We start from the raw sequence: 16225 nt of genomic DNA on the forward strand, positions 1-16225 counted from the left end.
TGCTTAGCTCGAAAGGCGGAATTTGGTTTGATATACGCCATGATATGAATGCATAAATGAGGTTAGAAGAGCTTTCTGATCCCAACGATGGAAGTAAATTTCTCTAGATGAGTTCTTAAACTTTTTAAGTCACAAGTTTTCAGAGTTATTTTTTCAAATAGAGAGAGTGAGTTTAATTCCTTGAACGTATCAAAAAAATTTTTAATCGGTAAATAATATTAAAGTTAATAACATTTTTCAATAATGATGGTCAATCTATTCTATCTGTTAAGAACTTATTGAGAAATAGTGGTCACATCTTAAGATTTCTCTCAATTCTCCCAAAGTAAGTGTTTCAAGCGACATTTTAATCATATTTTCAAGTTTCCTTTCTTTTTGGATGAAATATCTTATGATCATACGAAACCGTAAATATTATCCTAAATTTGCGTGCCACAGAAGCATTCGCCCGATCACTTTGCAAAGAAACACTTTTTCCTAATTTATTTAAGATTGGACCCTTTAAGAATTTCGCACGGGTAATCCCTCATATAAGTTCTGTTATTGGATAAAAAATTCACATGATACTAAAATATTTCAGTTTAAGTAATGATTTCGCCAGTCTCTTGCCAAGCTAGAGAGTTGGGAATATTTTTACAAAAACCCTCTTTTCGACATTTTGAGGTGCTTCCGAGGTAATGAGACGAATTCTTCTTTTTTCTGTCCGTCGGGCTCGATTGGTCCCCAAAATCACATCAATTTAGCAAGCTTAACAGCCACCACCAGCGAATGAAAGCCGTAAAAAAAGAATTTGCGGCGCGAATAAGGAATTTGGCTCAGTGGCCGTAATCACTAAATTTAAATGAAGCGTATTTTTTCAAAAAGGTCCCTTGCGCGCTCTATATCGTTCACCCATCGGGGTACTAGCTCTTGGCTCGAGATCTTAAACCACGTGTGTCCGGTAGATGTAGGCTAATGGTCGGAAGCATGAACTGAGGTTGAATTTGGCTCCATCTGGACAGAGTTGGCACGTTCATTGGACGTGCTATGAGCCAATTTGCTCGCTTTTTGATTGCGCATCAATCTTCCCCCAACGGAAAGGACCATCACGCTGCGGTCGCCACGCGATCTTCCAATGCGTCATTAAATGCAAGTTAGCCGTATCGATATCATGAATAATGTCCGATATGCTTTCATGTGGATAAGGACGAAGGATTTGGCTGATGCAGCGCGAAGTTAGTTCCTCTTTTGGGAGGAAGAAATGTAGTAGAGCGATGGTAGGCGAACTTCCGAAATAGAGGGTTAGAAATATATGAAAATATAACATTGGTACACGGTCTATACTTCGAATAGAGGCTGTTACTCAAAGGGGCCCGTGCCAACAAACTTACGGAAATGCAAAGGCAAATGTGTCCCGAAAGAATTATGCTTCCCTATTCCATTGACCCTGCCGCAGAGTAACATTTGTGCGTGCGTTTAAAATGGGAAACGTTTCTGTGATATCGTTCGGATTTGTGAACACCGGGAAAAATTACGGGCCGCATCGGAGGAAAGTCTAATATTTTCCCGCTCACATCATCACTGGGAAGACTTCCTCTGGCAAAAGTCCTCAAACATTCAATTTGCATGATTCGTCGAATGAAACCGCAGCACGAGCGCACCGGTAGACACGCTTAAACCCTAAGCACATTGAGCCCGTGAAAACAGTATCGGGCTCACTTCACGCTTTCCAAATGCCACAGAATCCTCATTTATCTCTCGCGCTGTGTACAGTAGCATGTATTACCTCATTTTAAAGCTATAGATATACCGTTTACGCGCGATATACGAACACCATCGAATAAGACGGATCGACCTCACGCAGGACTTATTTCTTGAGGTTGCGCAACGTTGCGCCATACCGGCACCTAATAAATTTTTCCATTGGCTCAGAGGCAGTTGCCCGCATACCTCCAAAAGAGAACGAGAACCGGTCCGAATCTTTTCACATGGCAAACGGAGCACCTATCCCGTGGGAGCTCTCTAAAAGCACCCCTCTCGCTCCCCTTCAGACGTCGAAAAGCCGGAATTTTTCCCTTGGCGTCACGTATCAGGAGAAGGAGCCCTTGCCGAAGGGACTGCTCATCACCTCGGCCGCCCCAAGAGCCTCCACCATGTTCGTGTCGGGAATGGGATAGGGAGCTGCGGGCGGGGGCGGCTGGTGAGCGAAGGCCACGTTGCTGAGGCCGAGGGCCGAGCTTTCAGAGGCTGAGGCGCCGTGGGGTTGCTGTCGGGTGAGGCGGCACACGTCGCGGCGACGGCGACGGTTCCTCCGCCGTCGGCGGCTGCCCAACAGCAGGGCAGCGCATCCACTCCCACCGCCGCCGCCACTGTTCTCATCCTCCTCCTCCGCCCCGTCATCATCGTCGTCCTCGTCGTCATCCTCAGAGCGGCGCTGTCTGGAGAAGCCGAAGCGGAAGTACTCTCGGAGCCGCTCCTTAGTCGCGCTGGAATTGATTTCATTACCCTTCAAAAATAGTTCGCCTTTAATAGCTAGCTATATTCGTGCACCTATATAAGATAAAAATGTAAAATCCAATCAGTGGGAGAGTGGTTATTAACCTTGAGAGAATGGAGTAGCATATAGATCTAACAGAGAAGTAAATATATGCGGAGGAATACTTAGAACCAGGAAAACAAGAGTAGAAAAACCGAGAAATAGAGGGAAACACCGCGTGTAAATGGCAAATAAAGGAAGCCCAGAAAGAGTAGAAGAAAAAAAAGAAGACCCGCTAAAATGCATTCATCTAGCAAAGTCGTGGCTCGACGAAGTGAGGGTCTAGAGTGTTTCCCAAATATTTTATGAATCACTGCTCTTCACCACTTCTCAAATATTTTGATGTCCCTGGCATAAAGATCGATTAGTTCTAAAAATTATAATGCAAATAAAAACACGAGATGATGCCAATCTGTTAAAAACTTTTTTATTTGACTTTTTTCGGTAAATGTAAATTTTACCGATATTTGGTTGCGTTTTTATTATATCAGGTATGGGATGACATAGAAACATTTCATAACTTCCATGTGGGACCCCGAGTTTAGAGACATTAGGTTTAAGATAAAAATACTCTTTTCGTTTAATTTAAGTAAGGGTGTAGAAAAAAAATTGAATTATCATTTTTGTACGCTAAAATGGTAAGTTCATATTGACAGAATTGGGAAATTTTTATTTACTTTCACCATTTTCGTATAACAAATTCCCATTAGTCGTTTTAGTTTCAATCATTATTCACATGTGTCGAAGTTTACAATATCGAGTCTAATGAATCGTCTATGATCATGAAAAATTGTTTTTATCTTTAATTCTTGTAAGATATAGCTATTAATAAACAGAAGAGAGCATGCAGCTTAAGTGTATTTCCACAATGGAATAATTAAAAATGATGACTTAGCGTCCAACGAAGAGTGACTTCGAAGGGAGAGAGAAAAAAAGATAGGGAAAATGTAACCCAGACGGGATTTGCTTTATGCATCGTTTCACCGTATCTCTTGCTTAGGGCAGTGGTGGACAGAGGGAACTCTCACGTAAGATAGTGAATGAGATATAAATGATTGGATGGCGAGAAAGAGAGGAGAGAGAAGGGGGGAGCTAGCAGATAGGAGGATCGAGAGGAAGGACGAGGGCGATAGACTTGGCGCAAGCTCTAAAATATTACGATTGCCTGTAGAATACGGAGATTTATCTTTTGACGTGGATGCCTATCAAATGTTGAGTAAAAGGTACTCCAGGACTTATAATGGGATTAACATTGGATGACTTGAAGAACCCTTTTATATGCCTCATTTAATGCGATTGAGCAACCTTATCACTTCTCGAGCAGCAGGAAAATATTTTTTCCACCCCCCTCACGATGGTCCTAGATGCCTTTTTTCTTCCCTCCCTTACTCATTGTCTTTATCTTTTATTATGCACATCGTTCAATAGTCCAATAAATTTTAATATCTCCTCTATCTACTCTTTCTCGATTTTCCTTCACCCATTTCCTAACATTCTCTACTACACATGGTATCGCTGTGGTCGTCCGCAGTAGAGGAATGCTTAGGAGAAATAAATTAAACATTTCAGATGCCGCAGTCATAATACTTTGGTTTAAACCATATATAACTTTATACGAGAAGTAAATTCTTACCTGTGTGTGTGTCTACAGGTACAGATTATTATTGAAACAGGTATTTGTACCTGTTTGCCTCATCCCTCTGTTTGTAAACGCAAGTGTATGCGCACCACTAGCGAGGCTTGTGGTAACTCCAATCACGAGAATGATCAAGTAAGCATTCTCGTTGAGAACACAGTTTGAATCATGGTGTAAACCACATTTTGCTTTCTCCATTACCTTCCAACTTCAGCCCATTCATTCCTATCTCCCTTCGCTTTAATGATAACGCATTGTCGATATTGGGAAATTCTGCCCCACACCCGTATCTACTTTTGCCAGTCCTGATTCTCTGGCTGCTACCATTCTTGCAATACCTGATTGGTGTATAAGTCTGGAATAAGGGAGAAATATCGATTTTATCCATTCTCTCTCTCTTAGACTTTTACAATTCTAATCTGAAATATGCTATCCTGTCATCAGGGTACCAAACGATAATCTCTAGATTATTATTATTAGGTAATCTACCGGTTAAGGTAGGAATTTGGATGGACACAGCTACTAAATAAATATTTTGTGACTCCTAAAAAAACGCAAAGTCCAGTATCCTACTTTACATCAGATCCCTCTTCATCTCTGAGTACTTCCCCCTTCATCCCGACCAACATCCCTATCCTGCTCCTTCCCTTTCCTCGTTTGCCTAACATTCTCCCCTCTATTACAGTCTTCAACATCCCACTGCCGGTCAATACCCCCTTCTTGATCTATATTTTTTTGCCGTTTCTGATATCATCGAAATTGAATTTTTGGTTCGATTTCCATTTTGAAATCAAAATTGACTTAGAAGGTAGTACTTTTAACCTCTCATATTCTATCCTCCTCTGAAGTCCACAGCTGCTGTACGGAAATTGCATTTTCTATTCTATATCTCTTGAATTAGGTTTTCTCGCTAATGTAATGTGCCAAATGATATGCTACGGGGGGAATAAACTAGTTAATTTAATATATTTGAAATAGTAAATTTTGAGAAGATACGAGTGCTGCAGAAAGAAAAGTGGTGAAAATAACTAGGAGCTTTTGTTGAAATAACTAAAACCGGTTAAGCACCAAACAAAGTTTACTAAAATTCTGATAGGTAAATAGGTAGCATCTACTATCTTTCACACAAGTCGAAGTATTTTGAATTTATATTCATGGTAAAGAACAGACAGTGGGGAATAACGTAATTTTTAATATTGGTACATGTGGCAGGATTTAAAAAAAAATCACAGATATTTGTGCGATACTGATATCCTCTTTGGTATTTAATGAACAAAACTCTTTGTTTATTGACTGATTCTGGTTATTCGTGTTCTGAGGGGATGTACAATTTAATGTGAGCTCCAAAGCATTACCTTCTAAGTTATTCAAAGGATGAAAATTAACAAATATTTCAAAGAAGAAACAAATTCGCGAGTGACGTGCAGAACCGTCGGAGGAATTATTGATCGTTTAGGAGGCGCGTGGTACTCGAATTAAGAAAGCATTCAGAATGACGAGGATACATTCGCTCGCTTCAATTTAATTCCCACTCCGAGGAAAATCGTGGAATCTGGAAGAGGTAAGTAGAACGAAATTGAGATGGGGCTAAATTCATAATGGTTAGAGGGGAAGGGGAAGAAAAAAGGGCTGGACGCGACGGAAGGATGGCAGGAGCCGGTATAAGGAGGAGGAATAAGGTGGCTTTTGCAATGGCTTTTCTCAGGTGGAATCCACGCCCCTTTCATTTTCATCTCGAAAAGATTTGTTGGGCGTGAAATAGGAGATTACGAAAATGACGCATCCTCTCTCACTCTCGAGAGACATTCAGGAAGATTCGGTGATGACGCATGAGATGATGGGGCGAGCCAGAGGGCTCTCTAAAAAATGAGCCGTCAAATTCTTCCTCCCCAAAAGGTTTTCGGCGCCCCACAAGAGACAGCACAAATAGTAAAAGCTTAATCCGTTTTCTCTTGTATATTCAACTTAAAACACGTACGCTCTAATGAATACTCGGTCAATAAGGTACCGAATGGTATATTTATTGTGATTGGTTGGTGTGGAGTGGAACTCGATTGCAAAATGATGATTCCAAGAGCTCGTGTTCAAGATTCCTTATGCTAACGGTAGAAGACACGAAATTGGGCCAAATGAAGGGAAATAAAATTCCTTTGTGAAAAAGATTTTCACATCATGACATCTACAAAATACCGTGCCTCATGTTAGCACGATCAACAATGCAACGATGGAATGCAGCTGATATGCAAGAGAGTACTGCCCTAGGCACAAGTCCTTTTTGTTTGAAATATTTCTATGCTTAGTTATAGATATTTGCGGTAGAATTATAACTAAAATGGATAAATGAATTGAATGGTTTGAGGCGTCACTTCGTGGAAGCGATTCATATAGGAAAAAAATACTTCCATACATGTTTTATTATGCACGACCAATGTTCCGACCTGCAAAGCCATCATCAGGTGAAGTATAGACGACTCATAGCTTAATATACTAGCCAGAGAAGAGGAGGGGGAGGTGCTGGTAGGTGAGAGAAGGGTAAAAAGAAGGGAAACTAATGTGTGTAAATGGGGGAAGGGGGAGAGGGCGGTTGGGTATGGCGTCAGGGGCGGAGAGGGGCTATGGAACAGGGGGAGGCCCAGGAGGGGGAGTGGGAGGAATACATCAAGTCATTAACCAATACACCCTTATAATGACTGTTCTTGAAAATTTCAAAGCGTTCCAAGGCTTCTAATCTTAAACTTTTCTTCTCCAAATGTAAAATCTCAGGAACATATTAAACGTAAGTAAGTAAAGTAAACAAATTAGACGTGAAGCAAAGTACTTCACCTGATGATGACTTTTTAAGTAGAAACCTAGGTCGTGCATAATAAAATATATGTGGAAGAACAAAGTGTTTTCTTTTTTGGATAAATGGACTTACAACCGTGCAATGGGAGTCTATAAAACAATGAGGTATATTATTATAACTTGATAAAAATAAATTTTAATCATGAGTACGTGAATAAGAACTGATTTTATGGGAAAATATGGGAAGAAAATATTGTAAATAATGTAAAGTATGGGTTAGTAGTGGAAGATAATATAACCACGATCATTATATCTATTGGCTAGAGGTAGATTTAATTTTCAATATTTATCAATCGGAACTTTAGTTCTGATGTGTGAGGGCAAAGCTCACGTCGCTCTACTGTATCATAAATGTTTACATGTAGGATAATTGCGGACTAGTTCCCTTCTGTAAGCAACTTGGGAGGTCTCCCCAAAATTCTGTTGCATTAGACAATTGGATTTTGAACTTGAATTAATCCGAGGCAACCCACGACTGAATTGGGCTAGTTACGAAACGATTTGGTTGGAGACTCTTATTAGGAAACGTTTATAATTGGGATAAACCGCTAGAAATTCGAGAAAACTGGAAGAGTTAAGTTGAGGCAACAAAGACTTAATTGGAGCTGAAGCGCCAACGGGAAGAGAAAATTGAGGAACTATGTTGGAAATAAAAAAGAGCTTTAATCTACCCCAGATATTCAGTATTTTCGACCGGATACCAAGCGACAACAACGGTAGGAAAAATATTGTACGGAGGGAAAATCTTTGTTGACATTAAGTAAATGTTAAAATTAAGCAGCTTAATGGCGCATTCTATGCATATCGAAGGCTTAGGTTTTTTCATATCGAGGTCCATACCGGGATCGGAATAAGAAGATTATAAACCATGCTTGGGCCTATTAGAGATAAAAAATGAAACCTTCAGTGTTTGAGGGAAATAACCCAATCGCCATGTTATTGAAATATATCTATTTTAGTATTTTGTAAAGTAATAGTAGTAGTTTTTAAAACAAAATTTAAAACTTTACCCGAAAATGCCTATTATGGAATATGTACATGGCCATGTAAGTTTGCGAGTATTCGTGTTTTTATGCACGATAATATATATGCTTATATTTATGTACAAATGAATTATTATAAATTTAAGGCTGGTGTAAAACCACCATACACGCCCTTGGGGCGACTTGCACGGTATTTTGTGGATGTAATAGTGGCCGCATGGCATTTAAAATAGTGTTGCGGAAGAACTGAAAGTATGGCATTCATCACGGAGAGATCGGTTGTGTGTAGAGAGTGAAATGAAAATATTAGCGCAGTAAAGGAAATTGTACAATTATAAAGGAATATTAAGTACTCAGTTGTGGCACTGGTAGAAATCATGTGACATTGAAATTATTCGACGGCTGAATTCCTACCAAACTATAAAATTACCATATAAAATCCTAAAAAGAAGAACAAAGAACATCCCATCCAAAGAACATCCAAAGTTAAAGAACAAAGAACATCCCTACTCATTAATTGATTTAGGCACATGGCATCCGGCTTAGCAGCTGGCAGTCATAAAATCCACTGGATCAAACAGTATGAGACTCCGTGTGTGTACTATTTAAAGTTATATTTGAATTAACAAATAAGAAATTTGCTTTTCTTCAAGTGGCGGAAAACGTAGAAAGGTTACGATTACCATACGTAATGAATGAGGTTACGGAGGAAAACCGACAATGGGATCATTTTTATGAAGTCACTAATTATCCATCCAGAGGGAATGGAGCTTACGCCCAGTATCCCATCAGCGTTTTATTATCAATGAATTAGGCATTGGTTTTTAAGATGAAAAATTGTCGTTAGTAGTCGCCTTGATATTTTACCTTATATGAGTAAAGAAATTAATGCATTCTTATATTAGCAATAAATGTGAAAGGTCAACGTAAAAGAGGTTCCGGAAAAAGAACATGGTATTTTTATATTACTATTTTTTGGCCAGATAAACTATGGATAGATTTTTCTAAACTCGTGATACATTATTTCCTATCGCGGTAAAACATTATGGTGATGTGCTTATGGAAAATCATCACTCGTCACTTTATCAATGTGTGCACACTGTCTTAACATTTTATTAATTTATTTTTACTATTGTTTTTACCATATCTTACCAAATGATGAAGGAAAGGCCAAATATAGAAGGAATATTTCCATACATACCGTATAAAGAAGGGATTTTTTGTAGAAGCGTGATGGAAGGGTAACGATGAGTGAGCAATAAAATTATACATACAAATAATGAGAAAAAGGGAGAATAAATTAGCATTCATGGAGGCATCAATAGGTATTCCTACTAAGAGTAAACGTTGTTATCATTTAAGTCAAAATAATAGTTGAAATATCATCGCAAACGGTATTAATGAGTGAGAAGAGCGAGTTTTCAAAAATGTATGCTATGTATCTAACAAATGCTCAATGGATGCAGGCTCACGGAACAGCTAGAAATATATATAATACCTGTTGAGGCTCCAAGCGTAATAGAGGCATGGGGTTGAAAGCGTCGGCAGGAAAGCAACCCACACAAAGGTTATGAACGCTATGTCAAAATGTCCGCTGTTCTCGTATGTCTCCGTTAGAGCCAGTTTCGCCAGCCTGTAATTAAGATAAAAGCAATTCAATATGGAAGCAAAATGACCAAAATTCAACTATTTCAACGGAATCAAGTTTTTACTTAGGAACAAACAAGAGATCGGATACGATCATTTTTTTAATAAGTACAATCAAAATAAATCATTATTGGTTCAGAAAGCCGAGAAAGTAAATGCACTTTGGACGTTGATCTTCGTTCCCTTCCCTTTGCATTTGCGCCTTTATCTACCGATAAAGGATTTTCCAGTCAAGTTGTTTTGATATCTTTTGCTCTCCAGGCAGCACTAATGGTTTAACCTTACGGGATTATTTTAACAGTTTTACGCATTTTATTTTCTGCAACGAACTCTGCGCGTATGAAGGATAAAGTGCACTGAAAAAGGAAAATGAAACTATCCTTAATAGAAGGAACTTAAGGGTGTTTGGGGTCAGTGGAAGGCCTTCCAAAATAGAATACTCTCTCATTTAGGAAAAATAAGGTGACATTGTTTTTTATAGATGCACTAGTTAATTTACACCGTTCGAAACTTCACCTTGCAAAACAGTTGGGTCGGTTCTAAACCTATTTTAAAAGGTCTGAGTGCACATGAAAGCCCTTTCGGCTGATGAGAAAAACGGATAAAAAAGATATAGGAAAAAAACGAGCCAAAACTGATACCCTGACTCTTTTTTAAAATTGTTATATGGTAATGGGGAGCCATTGATTCGTAAACAAGGCTGGAGCGTAAGGTAAAGCGTCTTTGACCATAATTATTTTGAATACCTCCTTCTTTCATTAAGTTTTAATGAAATAGAAAACCTCCACCTCTAGTTCGCGATGATTTATCTTGCATAACCTATATTTTCTTTTATAATTATTATTGTTTAATTCTCTTCGCCATTTCATTTTATTTAAGTTTAGCGTATGTGATTTTGGCTTCAATGCTTTGGCTCTAGCTTATTAAGCTAAACGATTCTTTTCTTTCACCTTTTTGATTTTTTTAAGTACAAACTTCATGAAATCAAACATCAATTGCAGTGAAACACCAATAGCATCAAGCTCAATTATTAAACAGTTCACGTAATGCATCCATATGTTAGAAAAAGGGTGCATGCTATACAAGTATGTACTTGTATATTTTGAATGGTTTCTGTAGCCTTCTTCTGTAAATATAGCGTAGTATTTGAGCGTACCTTAATATTTAAAATACTTGTTCAATGTTTAAGATGCTTTACCGTAGTTTCTATTCCCAAATTTCATCTTTTCCCCAACTGACGCCAAGGGAATCACCAAGCTCAACAGTAACTACGGGACTAAAATCTCAACTCTCGAGTTCAAAATCACATAATCTTTTAGTGACTCGTAGCGTGTAAGTAGTTAGTAAACTAACTAGATTTATTCATGAAATGAAATTTTATAAGCACTACGCTTATAAAGTTTTAGTCCTAAGTTATTCGGAATTTTTTGTTGATCGTGCAAGATATGGAGAGCTATATTATGCATCAGCACTTGTACTATAGAAGTGGGAGGGTACTTATATTGTTGGCTTTATGACGCACGATGAAGCGGAGAAGCATGAGGAGGCGTATGGATAGGGGTCCAAATAAAGTTAATGCCAATATGGCCTATATAGGCTTATTTTATCCCTATTTTCACTCATTGTACCTATATTGACTCTAGGAATACAGAGCCTTTGCTCCTTGAAAGCCATTACCGGACATCGTTTCCTAGGAATTAGATTTTCGGTAAAACAATACTCGGTTGTTGATCGGAGAGTTCCTGGTTAAATCTTGCTGAGGTTAGGAGAGGAAACCGATATTAACGCCGGAATTGTGCAACATTTCAGCATCAGAATTCTGTAGACAGGGAAATTATCTGGTCCCCTATTCTGAATTCCTTAATTTCACTTACATAAGGGTTAGTTTAGGATCATATGAGCTTCACCATTTATTATATAATCGGAATTCAAATTCAAGGCTGTGATGCATAGGCGATTTGGTATTTGTATTTTAAATAAGGTAAGCCAGTTATTTAATTGCGTTCGATGACTGTATTATAATTGGAAAATTTGGTACGTCAGTTCATTTTTTTTTACACAATTCAGAGTATGAGTCGAAGGGCTAGAGACTTCGGGAGGAGTCGAAGATTAGGGCTGGTTAACCATTAACAACCTAACAATCAACTCATGGTATAGAATTTGCTAATGTGGTCATTTATAAAGCAGTTTGCAATTTATATGGGAAAAACGCTTTTAAATATATAGTATTTATATAAGTAGGCGTAAAAAGTGAAAATACCGGGGTTCGTTTTATATTCGCCTGTTCTGGAATTTCTCAATATTTTGTAGGCCGCAGAAAATTCTCCAAAGTTACAGAACAAATTTACAGCGTTAAATAACTATATTTGATTCATACAAGCTCATTATTATATTCATAAAACGTATGTTATTACTACCGTTGACCAACAAACGCATACTCAAGTAAAATATTAGATATTTATCACCGATAGTATTGAAATATATTCTGATTTACATAATTTATTCACATTTTCGGAACAAAAGTGCTCCCCAGGGTACTGTATCCAATTCAGTGCTCCAATCCAATCCAGGAAATGCTCTCAGTGTATTATAAACTTTTATCCAAACTTGTACCCTTGCGGCAACAGCATGGGTACGACGCCTCCCTTTCTCGATACCCCCTCCACCCCTTCTCACCTGAGCACCATGAGTGGGAAGAGACAAACGGCGAAGACGACCACCATGGCGATCAGGTACTTCTGCGTCCTCTGCTCCCTCCGGACGTCCACCTCCGCCTCCAGCGTGTCAACCTCCTCCTCCCAGTAACCGAGCCCGCTACCTCTGCGATGGCTCCCTCGCGTGCTGCCGCCCCTGCTCCCCGTCGCCAAGGTCTCTCTTCCCGACTCCAGGTCCCCGGACATGGCGCAAGAGGAGGTGGAACGCCTGCGTGTTGAAGCATAGCAGTAGTTAAAGGGGAGGCAAGCGACTGGCTGGGGTCACTGGGAAGGCCGTTGGGAATAGGGACTGGATAATGCCGAGGAGGATAAATTGGGAGTGGAGAGATGGTGGAGGGAAAGCCGTTGCCATTCCTATCGAAAGGAGTCCTGAGGGACAACGGTTTAACGTCTCATGTGACGCTCTTTCTCGCATAATGCAATGAATTATCTCTTATGACAAATTATTCGGCAAATTTCCATCTCCGAATCTATCAAACGAATATACATTAAAATTTGGAATGCTTTCATTTCCTTCTCTTCTATTTAATGTTTATTTAAAACGATATGATGTGCTCAAAATATTTGTTGATGAATTTTTATTATTTATGAGGTTATACAGTTTTCCGCAAATATAAAGTGTGTATAAATTAGGACATTAACTATATATAATCAACCGTGTTTAGGCATGTACAAATTCATCCGTATTTTAAAATTTTCTAGAAAGCTGTGTTTTTGGATGCTGGACAACGAAGCGTTTAAATAACGTATCAATTTTATTTCGATAAAAGTGCTCTATTTAGATATAACATCTAAATGTGATGATATGCGAGGTAATACCTGTTGACAAGTATGTATAAAATTCTTGGAATATTTGTTTAAACTAAGTGATCCTGTTGACATACCTATTCACTTTTTCTAAAAGTTATTGTGTGCACGTCCGCTACCTGACTTCAAAATATTTGGTTGTGAAAAATCTCTATATCTCTTCATGTTGAAGTAGGCGTTTTGTTTGTCATTCAGTTATGTACACCTGAGTAACTATGCTTTAGCATAGACTCACGAAGGTGTATATTATCGTATTGTATTGAGAGAGGTTTTCAAGTTTGGCTATATTCCCCAACGACAACTTTCAGCGCGTATCTTAATTATTGTAGGATACTCAAATTAATTCACCGTGCCATTAATTATGAAGAAGCTACTGAAAGAAATTGTATTATTTCGTTAATCAATAATAAATTTCGGCAATTCGCTACATTCAAACACGTACTGCTTTTTGAACAGAGAACATGATAGGCAAATTCCGGGAGAAAATACCTCTTCGGAAAATAAATACCAAGCCAAACAAGCTTATGATCATAGGTGGCTTGTAGGAGTAGGGCTATCTCTTAGTATTATGACATAACGTCGTAAACTTTCGAAGGGGTTTTCTGCTCAGCCAAAACTCGTATTTTCGACCTTGATGTCTGCTTCATCTCATTATCTCCCCCCTTCATTTTGTCTGCCACATGCTTTCCTTTTATGTATGTGTGTGTGCTTATATATACCTCCCAATTTTCCGCTTATACCCGCTCATGCCTTCAAAATCCCACTACTCCTTAATATTTCCTCCATCAACTTCTGTGTTCTTCGAAATTTTTCACCAACTTCCTCTCTTTCACGTCCATATCTAACATTATTCGTTTTTGTTATCCCAATGTCGTTTATCTCCCCATCTTTCTCCGCGCCAACATCTCGAAAATATCCTATCTACGTTGATCCCCTTGTCTAAAAGACAAAGTTATGGAATGATAAAAAATAATCCCCTATATCAAAGTCAAAACGAACTTTGTCTTTGCTTCTTAACTTAAATAGAGTCCACATCAACATTTTCCTCCTCTTTCACTGTGCTCTCATTTTGCTAAATCACAATATTCTCTTAAGGTCTTCCAAGTCGTTGCTGTACTGCTCACCAAAATGAACCGCTTCGCCCCCTCTGTCATCCTAATTTGTTTCCTTAAGTAAGCATTGATATTTTTTTATAATCTCCATACTTTCGCTTTATAATGATTCAAATTAATTCCACGCATCTTACACTGATCCCATATTTTGCTCAACAATAGCTGTGATGCTTTGGCTGGCAATTTGAATAAAGATTTATCATCCATAAGCCTGACTTAACATTCCCTCTTATTGTCATTTCTGATATTAAGCATAATTCTCATACTAATCTGTCGGCATAATTGTATAGCTGAAAAAATACGGTATTAGTCACCAATCTGTTTACATTTCCGTCCTGCATCCCTTTTGGATCTTGATTTTCATACTTTTGATTCAGTCCATAGCGGGGACGAAATGCCTATCCTTGAAATTTAATTTCATTAATTTTACTAGTTTTGTAAACTATAATCTGTCCAGCGCTTCCTCAAAATCCGCTAAGACGATGCACCTATACAAGCCGTACATTCTTTCCATTATTTCCCTCGATAAATGCACCTTTATAACTGTGGCTTCATCCGCTACTTATCCCTTTGTAAAACTCAAAGTTATAGTACTTAAGGAGTAAGTTCTTAAGTAATTGTTTACTTTATTTTCAACTCTTCTGGTGATATCTCAGTATAACCTCCTTTGACAGAAAATTTGAACTTACTGTTATTTTTTCCCGAGCACTACTCATTCTTGTAATTATAAGTTGGAAATTAATTGATGTTAATATAACGATTCATTCTGTCTGATTCCCTCATGATATTTTTTAGCATTAAAACTGCCTTCCATCAATTTCTATACCATCGAGTAATTATACAGAAATAAGATAATTCCAAGAGCCTTTAAATTAATTATGTTACGTAACGGTTTTTCTATCTCACTATGTAGGGTTTCTATAGCTACATTTTCCTCATCTGCGTGACATTTTCTCTCTTGAATTCCAAGGTGTTTGGCATCATACGAGCCTTAAACTGTCTATAATGCTTTCCATGAAGTACAAAAATTGTTTTACCTTTCCAGGATGTTATCCGGCTCCATAAATACATTTTTGCCGTCTTCCTTTAATTTGGAACCATTTTACGTTTCTATATCCTTAGAATTCCCTCACTTCCTTGCCCACTAGGGTGTCGACTTTTTGCTATCTAGCCAATTCCTTTGCATTTTTGCGTTAAAATCTCCCATCGTGTTTTCTTTGTCAATCAATGAACAAATTAAAGTATATATTTCAAAATAAATCCTCATGTTTTGACTTCATAAAGAAGAAGTACAGCGATATATCTTTTCAGCGGGATTTACTGCTACTGTTTCAAAATGACTAAATTATGACTCTTTAATATTTGGTAATGACGGTTCGAGCCATAGAGGTTAGAGCCCCAGAGTAGAACGAGGTGGAAATAGTAGGGGGGGGAGATACGAGAAAGGAACTCTCCATGATGCACCAGTATATTCTGATGTTAAGTTCCATTATACATATACTTACTACCCTGATGTATTTCCTGATCGAAGTAAGAAAACCAAATCATTAATTTCAAAGGTCGACCATCAGTTTCAAAATATTCCATTACTAACCGGGTAAAATATATTGTGCTTGTGACTTTGGATGCAATACTTGACTTTTTAGGAACGTTTTTTTGAATACTAAGATAAGAATTGGTTTAAATAAGTCTTGCATTTATTTGCCATTGCATACGTCAGCTAATTCTTAGGGAACTGTTTTGCCAATAATTATTTTAACAATACTTTCTTAATATACTTGCATATTTTTCTTCGAATCGCAATCGTGACTTTTACATTTCAAATCAATAGGTAACACACATAGGTTTGTCACATATAGTATTGTTGCATCGGAATAATTTCTACATATGTATCAGTACTTAATAAAGAAAATGTGAAAAGGGTAGTGGCCTAATTGAAAACGAATATAAGGAGGGACCGAAAAATT

At 38.1% G+C, this 16225-nt stretch overlaps 1 protein-coding gene across 1 annotated transcript in view; it reads right to left on the minus strand.

Moving 5' to 3' along the window:
* Positions 1-225: 225 nt before the first annotated feature.
* The window catches only part of LOC139693651 (uncharacterized), a 225540-nt gene continuing 209540 nt past the window's right edge, over positions 226-16225 (minus strand). The window contains exons 6-8 of the mRNA XM_071591890.1: positions 12302-12547; positions 9477-9611; positions 226-2465 (exon numbers count right to left, since the gene is read on the minus strand). Of these exons, the coding sequence (XP_071447991.1) occupies positions 2069-2465; positions 9477-9611; positions 12302-12547 (778 nt within the window). The 3' untranslated portion in view covers positions 226-2068. The remainder of the gene's footprint in view (positions 2466-9476; positions 9612-12301; positions 12548-16225) is intronic.

The sequence above is a fragment of the Hetaerina americana genome, unplaced genomic scaffold (genome assembly GCF_022747635.1).
Source record: "Hetaerina americana unplaced genomic scaffold, ioHetAmer1.1.p SCAF_5, whole genome shotgun sequence".
Lineage (NCBI taxonomy): Eukaryota > Metazoa > Arthropoda > Insecta > Odonata > Calopterygidae > Hetaerina > Hetaerina americana.